Here is an 8837-nt window from a genome sequence, read left to right on the forward strand (position 1 = left end):
AGCAGGTCTGGACTGATGGAGAGGAGGGCAGCCCAGGAGGAGGGTTTGCTGGGGAGGAGGAGGTCAGGCCGGAGAAACTGGTCCGAACTGGGAGGAGAGGGAGACTAAAGAATCCGGGCAAAGAGAAGCTCCTGCAAGTTAGGAGCGGGACGGGAGAAGGAAGGGGCGCAGCGCGAGGTTTCGGGGCCTTCTCTAGCCTGCGGGGTCAGCCGGAGGAGCTTCCAGCTGGAAGCAGGAAGGCGCTGAGCTGACTAGGGCGGTAGCAGTGGGGGAAGGAAGGAAGGGAGGGGGCTGAGGAAGGAAGGAAGGGATGTAAGACTTTACATGCACAAAAGACGGATTCACAGAACTGGGCGAGCGGGCAGGGAGGAAGCAGCGTGGACAAGCCCGACGCTCAAGCCGGGGACTGGCCCAGCGGCTTGCAACTTGCGCCTGAGCAGAAACAAATAGAATACGCACCCTCCCTGGGCTTGGCCCCCGGGGACCCCTCCAGCCCCCTGTGCCCAGTGCAGGGGAGGACAGACCTGCCAAAGGCCCCTCCATGGCCTCACTCCAGGAGCTAATAAGAGCTTTACGTAAAGTATCTCATTTCAGCTTCACTGGAACCCAATGAGGTGTAAAGATGGGGAAACTGAGGCACTTTACCGTAAGTGTAGGAGTCAGAATTTGAATGCAGGTCTGAATGCATAGAACAGCAGATTCATTCACTGGATGCTACCGTGTGCCGAGCACTGTGCTCCTTGGGGCACAAGACTAACACCCCAGATTAAGTAACGAGCGGGTGTGACACAAACATATGCGAACGGATAGCAGTGGCAGAGACATGACATGGGCTGAAGAACGAGGTGCCACAGGCTCAGTCTCCATCTCAAGCCCATTCTCCCTCCTGCCACTATGGCTGCTGATGCCACAGTCGCCTGTGAGCCTCAGATGGCGCCTCCCGCTTCCGGGCCCCTCTGCTCCCACAGCCCCAGGAATGGAAGGTGGCAACTGGAGACCCAACAGGCCCAGCTCCACCTCCCACATCAGGCCCCTCGAGCTCCTCAGCCCTCACCACCTTGCCCCTCAGGCCTCCTGTGAGACCTTCTGCGTGGGAGAGGATGCCAAGGCCGCCGCCCGGGACATATTCAGCCCCAAACGGAGCTGGAAGCGCCAGAGGTACCGGCTGAGTGCCCAGGCTGAGGGCCTCCAGCTGCTGCCAGGTGCGGCCCTGACCTCTCCCCCGACCCTGCTGGCCCTCTGGACTCTCCAAGGCCCCAGGACCAACTCCCAGGGACACTGGCTCCCTGGCTCAGGCTCAGTTTCATTTGCCACCCCGCCCCTCCCCGCCAGGCCTGACCTACGTGCACAGACGAAAGATGTTCCAGGCCACAGTCCTCTCAGTGGAAAACCTGCAGAGCAGCAAGTCCACGTGAGGAAGACACCCCCTGTCACCTGTCCCTGCCTCATTCCCCGGACTCCGGCACCCTCCTCCCCCCACGTTCTGCCTCCCGCCCCGCTGTAACTGGCCCCTCCCCCCACCCACAGTCGGGCCACGATCCTCGTGCGCCTGGACACCGGAGGCCAGGAGGGGCTCCAGTACCAGCCAGGGGACCACATAGGCATCTGCCCGCCCAACCGGCCCGGCCTCGTGGAGGCGCTGCTGAGCCGTGTGGAGGACCTGCCGCCGCCGGGCGAGGCCATGGCCGTGGAGCAGCTGGAGAAGGGCAGCCCCGGTGAGGGGCGCAGTCTAGGCGCCGCGATGGGAGCCGCTCCGTCCCCATGGTCCCAGGGGCCCCTGGGTTCAGGACCTGGCAGAGGGTTGTCGTATCCACTCACCGCTAGCTGTGCCACAGAGCACAGTTCCTTTCCCAGACCTGTCCCCACACACCCCCGAGAGGCTGTCTCCTCCCTCTGGTTCCTCCCAAAGGCTCCCCCAGCAACCTGGCCTGCCCTGTGGCTGGCGTGGGTTCCACCTCTGCCGCACTGGTGCCCAGGGTTGAAATAGGTCGGGTGGGGGAAAGGCAGAGGAGGCCCCAAACACACGGGAGCTGCCCAGACAAGCCCACCACCACTGTTCAAGGTCAAGGTCACCAATAAAATGCCACGAGGCATGATCGGTCCCCATGTGCCCCCCAAGAAGCAGTCCTCACCCCAGACAAGGCAGTTCTGGCGTGGCCCCTCCTTCAGAGCTCCCCTGTGCACCACCCCTAGGTGGCCCTCCCCCGGGCTGGGTGCGGGACCCCCGGCTGCCCCCGTGCACCCTGCGCCAGGCTCTCACCTTCTTCCTGGACATCACTTCCCCGCCCAGCCCCCGACTCCTTCAACTGCTCAGCACCCTGGCTGAAGAGCCCGGCGAACAGCAGGAGCTGGAGACCCTCAGCCAGGTTGGGGGCCACCCTGGAGGGAAGCGGGGCCAGTGAGGCCGGATGGGCTGGGGGAGGGGAGCCCACCTAGCTGCACGCACTGGGGCTCCAGGGCCCAGCTCCAGCTACTAATTCACCTAGCATTCTCAAGGTCTTAAAGAGCTGGGCACAGAGGCGGTGATGGAGAAATGTTTGTGGGCCTGAACTGAGGCGCGGGAGGGGTCGAGAAGAGGGGTCAGCAGGCAGAGCTAAGGGATTCCAAGCCCACTGCGCCCCGCCCCCACCAGGACCCCCGGCGCTACGAGGAGTGGAAGTGGTTCCGCTGCCCCACGCTGCTGGAGGTGCTGGAGCAGTTTCCGTCCGTGGCTCTGCCCGCCGCGCTGCTCCTCACCCAGCTGCCCCTGCTCCAGCCCCGGTACTACTCCGTCAGCTCGGCGCCCAGCGCCCACCCCGGAGAGATCCACCTCACGGTGGCCGTGCTGGCATACAGGACCCAGGGTGAGGCTGGGCGGCGGGGCGTGGCCGGGGCCCGGGCCCTGGAGCGACCCTGGGATGGGCCCCTCACTGGCCCCCTCTGCGCCCCCAACCAGATGGGCTGGGCCCCCTGCACTACGGCGTCTGCTCCACGTGGCTGAGCCAGCTCAAGGCCGGAGCCCCTGTCCCCTGCTTCATCAGGGGGTAAGTGAGCACCGCGGGAGGTGGCGGAGGACGGGGGACCAAGGAGAGAGTGTCTATCCAAGCAGGGGCGGAGAGCGCGCCCCACGGCTGGCGGGGACAGCTGGAGGACTCGGTGGGGTTGCACAGGGTGAGGTGGAAGCTTCGGTGAGGGGTGTGGTTGGGAGCAAGGAAGACCCGCTGACCACGCCAAGGCCAGGGCATCCAGCTAAGCCACTTCAGAGCTCTGGCTAAGTTTTTGGCCTTGAACCAATTTGGACGTAGGGTCCTGGCCTGAAACTGCAGCTCCCAGAGACGGGGCTGGGGTGTGACCTGCAGGCTCTGCTGCTTTGAGAAGATGTACCGTGTCCCTGGCTACACCCTTGGGGTCAGTCTGCCATTGGGAGGCATGGCACCTGGGAACTGTGCCCACCCAGTCAAGAGCAGGTCCCCACTCAGTCCCGGGAGAACTAGCCAGGTTACCACGGGGTCAGCGAGGGCTCCCAGGAAACCCTCCCCTCCTGCTGGGTCGGAAGTCTTGCCCCAACCAGTGGCCGGGAGCCGAAAGTCTCGGGCAGGTCAGTGAAGAGTTCCTAGGATGGCGCCAGCCAGGCCCAGTGACCCAAACCCATGTGGGAGGCTAAATTACAAATAAGCTGCAGCAACCTACTGAATACAAACCGAACACTAATATTGAGGCTATGGTTTAAAATTAATACACTCGGTGAACTCATAATGAACCAAGAGACCGTCCTTCCCTTCCCTTAGTTTCTAAATCTCCTCAGCTGGGATGTCAAAATATTCTTCAGTTCAAATTTGAACTGTATTTCCTTTGACCCAGCTTCTGGAAACCACAGATCCAGGGAGCTTCTGCCCGCTAGCAGAGTTCTCTAATAAACACACCGTGCTTACTACAAACTAGACACTGCCGTAAGCACTTGACAAGTATTAACTCGATTATCAACAGAAGCTGAGTTCTCCTCTCTCCACCCCACCAAAGGCTGGTAAGAAAGGGGAGCTGGGGCAGCAAAGGGGGGCCTGACGGGCTGTCTGTTTGCTAGGGCTCCCTCCTTCCGGCTGCCACCGGACCCCAGCTTGCCCTGCATCCTGGTGGGCCCAGGCACTGGCATCGCCCCCTTCCGGGGCTTCTGGCAGGAGCGGCTACATGACATTGAGAGCAAAGGTGAGGCTGGGGGCCAAGGGAACAACTGGAAGGCAGGAAGCAGCCACACAAAGGGCGGGGCTGGGGTGCAGGAGCCAGGTGGGAAAGAGGGCCAGGAATGCGCTACAGAGGTGAAAAGAAGCCTCGACCAAGGGGAAGGGGGAGGGCCTCGAGGCCAGGGCAGTGCCCCGTAGGTATGGCTTCCTGGTGGTGGGCACAGTGTTGGATTGGATTAAGGACAAAGGGAACCAGAAGTCTGGAGAGGATGGGGCTGGGACGCGGAAGACAAATGCCCTGGGCGGACTCTGGACCGTGCCGGAGCTCACCTAGGTGTGTCCAAGATCCAAGGAAGCTACAGGATGTTCAGGTTGGGCACCGGGAGCCCAGGGCAGCTGGTAAATGGAAGGAAGGGGCTGTGACTGAGAGGAAGGTAGGAAGTGTGGGATCTGAAGGTGTGGGAGCTTATGGGGTTGGAGCAGGGCAGGGACTAGATGGAGTCCCAGAACTGCAGTGTTAGGCGGTCAAAAGGCATGGAAGTCCGAGTCAGAAGCCCCACGTTCCAGCGCCGTCAGTGACCATTCCAGCCGAGGAAAGGCACGACCTCCTGCAAGCTTGGGCTTCTCTGTAAACCAGGTTCTGGCAGGGTGTTTGAGGAGTGCGCCCTGCACCCTGCCGGAGTGGTAGTTTGTGCCCAAAAGGTGTGGGCCGTCTGCCTAGGCAAAAGTAGCCAAAAGCGAGGTGTGGCCAGGGCTGCCGCGAGGGAGGGATCTCTCCCAAGCCGTCCCGCTACTTGCAGGGCTGCAGCCCGCCCCTATGACCTTGGTGTTCGGCTGCCGATGCTCCCAGCTCGACCACCTCTACCGCGACGAGGTGCAGGATGCCCAGCAGCGCGGAGTGTTCGGCCGTGTCCTCACTGCCTTCTCCCGGGAACCCGCCAGCCCTAAGGTGCGGGACCTTGAGGGCTCAGGGATAACCTGAAACTAGGGACGTGGGAAGGACCGATGCGCGCTCCCGCGGTGCACACCCTCCGCCCCGCCCCTTTGCTCCCACCCAGCAGCACTCAGGCACCCGCCCTCACTCGTCCCACGAGTGCCCGAGGCCCCTTTGGGTATCTGGCACCCTCCCCCGAACCCCGCCCCAGACTCACTCCACCTCTCTAGACCCCACGGCCAGCTCCCTTAAGCTCTACCTGGCGGGAATCTTCACACCGGGAGTCCGCCCTCCCCTCCCGCCCGCACCCCTCCGGGCCGCCCCTAACCCCGCCTCCCCTCAGACCTACGTACAGGACATCCTGCGGACAGAGCTGGCTGCTGAGGTGCACCGCGTGCTGTGCCTCGAACGAGGCCACATGTTTGTCTGCGGCGATGTCACCATGGCAACCAGCGTCCTGCAGACAGTGCAGCGCATACTGGCGACAGAGGGCGACATGGAGCTGGATGAGGCCGGAGACGTCATCGGCGTGCTGCGGGTGCCAAGGGGCGGGGCCCCGACGGGCGGGGCCGGGGCGGGGCCCTGGCGGGGGCGGGGCCCTGGCGGGGGCGGGGCATGCTCTCGGGAGCGTCCCCGGCTTGGGTTCTGATCCATTCTTTTTTCTCCGCAGGATCAGCAACGCTATCACGAGGACATTTTCGGGCTCACGCTACGCACCCAGGAGGTGACAAGCCGCATTCGCACCCAGAGCTTTTCCTTGCAGGAGCGGCATCTGCGCGGCGCAGTGCCCTGGTCCTTCGACCCGCCCGGCCCAGACACCCCCGGCCCCTGAGAGCCCTCCTTCTCCCTATCCACCGCAGTTCCAGGAGAGGCACCGTCAGTCCGCTGTGGCCCTGCTACTCTCCTGTCGGCCTCCCGTGACCTGCCACCTCTCCCTCCCCTCCTGAGGTGCCTTCCCACGTCTGTCCAGTCTGCGGAGACTCGCCTAACCCCTGGGAATAAGCGAAATGCCTTCGTCTTTCCAGGCCTGGTTCCCTGCCCCCCACCCCCCACTAAATATGGTAGGCGCCTCCCAGCAGTGGTATTCCAGGGCCTATTGTCCACCCCTTCTGTATCCTTTAGGTGAATTTTAGATTTCCCTTACCTCTCTCAGGAGCCATCTTATCTTGAAACCTAATCTCCAAATCATTCAAATATTTATTACTGAAGAATTCATAAGAGACTGAAGCGGATGTCATGGGAGCTACTGAGATGCCTAACCCAGCCCCGTGGATTAAAATTATAGAACAACGAGCTCTGTCTTTTAACTTGTGCAGATGTGGGGGTGGTAACTCTTGGATAGCGAGTCCCATCCTACACACTCCACTCCGACCTGGCACTCTAGAACCGTGGTTCCCGGCCACCAGTCACAGGCAGTTCTCCAGTGCGGTTCGCTTGCTCTTGAGTGAGAAGTAGGTACCTCCCTCAGCTGCCAGGAATGGAGATGCCAGAGACCAAGGTCACAGAGATGTGCAACGCAGCCGTGAGCAACCTTTACTGCTTGTTTCAGACAGGATGAGGAGCCACACCCACTTCCTCAGACATCATAGCAATGCCGAACTCCAAAAACGTCAGCGCTCACTAGCCTTTCCACTCACAGGTCCCTGTGGCCCCCTCCACAAGTCCCATGGGAACCAAAGGACTAAGTGCGTCTCAGGTCCTGTCCCTCACTGTTTCCTTTGCACTTAGCTTGGCCTCTGCCTTGACCCTGCCCCCACCCTAAGGATATCTGGGGACTTCTTCCCAGGCACCTGCTCCAGGATGGCTAGTTGGGGGGGGGTGTCCCCTTCTCCCTTCCATGGGGCGATTGTCTCCAAGACTTGTTTCTAGATAGATACCTTTGGCATCTCCTCTCCTACCCTTTCTGTGTTCTCTGGGGCGAGTTCGTCATTGATCCCCAAGTCTTGCCCAACTAAAGCATCTGGGGGGGGTCCCTAAAGAGGGTTCAGTGTGCTCTTCCGCTCCACCTCATCCAGTCTCCTGCGGCTGGAGAAGCTGAGGAACCTGAGAGAAGAGAAGGCTCTTGGCAAGTAGTCCAGAGGTTTGGGTGCCAGAGGTGACCACCCACTCACCCTGAATGCCCACAGTCGTTCCCATTCCCCCAAGTCTGGCTCCACCCAATTGCCTATTCGTTCCCCTGTTCCCCACCCCCCTGCCCCATTTAGACAATACTGACCCTAAGGCGCCTCCTCAGTCAGTGCCCGGGGCCTGGCCAGGCTCCTTCTGGGTGTCTGTGGTCTCCTGAAACTGTTCAGGGAACAGATTCTGCGTCCTCTGGGTTCTCCACTGCTGTCTGGGGCTGGAGGCAGGACTGGAACCTGACGGGAAAAGCTGTCAGCTGGGCAGTGCCGTGACACCCACTGTCTACCTGGGGTCTGTCCCCTGCCCACCTTGCCCGCCTCACCATCGCTTGACCAGGATGGCTTCTCGTCATCAGGCGAGAGTGTCTGTGGGGGGCTGGACCAGGGCCTGGACAGGGAGGAGGCCTCGCCCCATGGTTCCTGCTGCTGCTGCTGATGGAGCTAAATGGAAAGAGGAATGAGGGCTCCCTCCTGCCTACGCAGCACGGGGTGCGGAGGGTTTTGTGACCTCCTCCTCCAGCTCCTGTTGGGTAATTCCTTACCCCTCCACATTACCCCGCACCCATTTTGTGCTGCTCTCCCCACATTTTGCTTCTCGGCACCTCTCTACTCACCTGGTGCAGGTAGATGGCGTGGAGACTCATCTCAGCAGAAGCAAGCTCTGGGAGCTGGGCTAGCTTCTGGCCCCCAGTGCCTCCTGGGGACACACAGCTGGAACAGAGGGTACCGCAAATCAAAGGCATGCCCCTCCCCCTGCACCCTCCTCCTGGAGGATCAGCCTCACCACCCCGGCTCCCCTGCATCTCAGATCCCCACGCCTCACCTGGGGTCCTGGCCAATTCGGGAAATGGAGGCCAAGAGGCTGGCAGTGGCTGCAGCTGGGCAGGGGGCTGTGGGGCTCAGGTCCCGTGGGGGCATGAGGGGGTGCACCAAGAGGTTGGCCAGGAAGGCTTCCGGCTGGAAGCAGGAGAAGAAGGGGTCAGAAGAGAGGACAGAGAGGTGGGAGAGCAGGCTGGACCAGCGAGTGCGCAGGTCAGTGCCCAAGGTGAGGCAGGCAGAGGGAAGAGAAATGGGAGCAGCCAGGCTGCGGCTCACCAGAGGTGAGGACGAGTCGCTAAGCACTCTGGGGGTGGGGGGGCTGCGAACCGAGGTGGCACCCCAGGCAGCCGCATCTTGTTGGACCCGGCCCCGAAGGTGCCCCAGGAACTTGGAGCTGTGCCCGGGGGGGCGCCATTGTGGGTGCACCAGGGAGAACCTCATCAGGGAGAGCTCAGTCTTTCCGTCCTCCGCACGCTGGGACAGCGAGGCCTCGGTCTGTCCCTCTGAGAGCCACTACGAGAAAAACAAAAGCTGTGGACACTGCTTCTAGAGCTGCAGTGGGAGCCTCGACAGGGAGGGGGACCGGAAACATGAGCCCCAGTTTCCAGGTGCAAGAGTGGAAGCCACAGCAGGGACTTGCCAGAGATCACCCCAAACAGGGCAGCAGAGCAGGGCCAGGCCACGCCCAGCACTGGAAGACAGTGTGGGCGCAGCGCTCTGCCAGCCTGTGCACGTGGGACCCGAGCTGGGCCTTACTCCAGCCCCATCCACTGACCAGCTCACTTCTCGGCCTCTCGGGTGGCCTTC

General features: G+C 61.9%; 2 protein-coding genes across 5 annotated transcripts in view; one reads left to right on the forward strand and one right to left on the reverse strand.

The window, feature by feature from the left end:
- The window catches only part of NOS3 (nitric oxide synthase 3), a 17006-nt gene extending 11083 nt beyond the window's left edge, over nt 1–5923 (forward strand). Inside the window, exons 14-23 of the mRNA XM_011377573.1 lie at nt 1070–1202; nt 1333–1411; nt 1528–1715; nt 2194–2366; nt 2633–2843; nt 2936–3023; nt 4061–4182; nt 4958–5106; nt 5435–5629; nt 5762–5923. Of these exons, the coding sequence (XP_011375875.1) occupies nt 1070–1202; nt 1333–1411; nt 1528–1715; nt 2194–2366; nt 2633–2843; nt 2936–3023; nt 4061–4182; nt 4958–5106; nt 5435–5629; nt 5762–5923 (1500 nt within the window). The remainder of the gene's footprint in view (nt 1–1069; nt 1203–1332; nt 1412–1527; nt 1716–2193; nt 2367–2632; nt 2844–2935; nt 3024–4060; nt 4183–4957; nt 5107–5434; nt 5630–5761) is intronic.
- Nucleotides 5924–6270: 347 nt separating this feature from the next.
- ATG9B (autophagy related 9B) overlaps nt 6271–8837 on the reverse strand; it is an 11260-nt gene continuing 8693 nt past the window's right edge. For 3 of the 4 annotated variants that reach the window (XM_023521791.1, XM_011377541.2, XM_011377543.1), the window contains one exon: nt 6271–7134. The gene's annotated coding sequence lies outside the window, so the exon portion shown is untranslated. The remainder of the gene's footprint in view (nt 7135–8837) is intronic. The other variant, XR_896935.1, reaches the window with a different exon arrangement.

The sequence above is a fragment of the Pteropus vampyrus genome, unplaced genomic scaffold (assembly GCF_000151845.1).
Source record: "Pteropus vampyrus isolate Shadow unplaced genomic scaffold, Pvam_2.0 Scaffold316, whole genome shotgun sequence".
Classification (NCBI taxonomy): domain Eukaryota; kingdom Metazoa; phylum Chordata; class Mammalia; order Chiroptera; family Pteropodidae; genus Pteropus; species Pteropus vampyrus.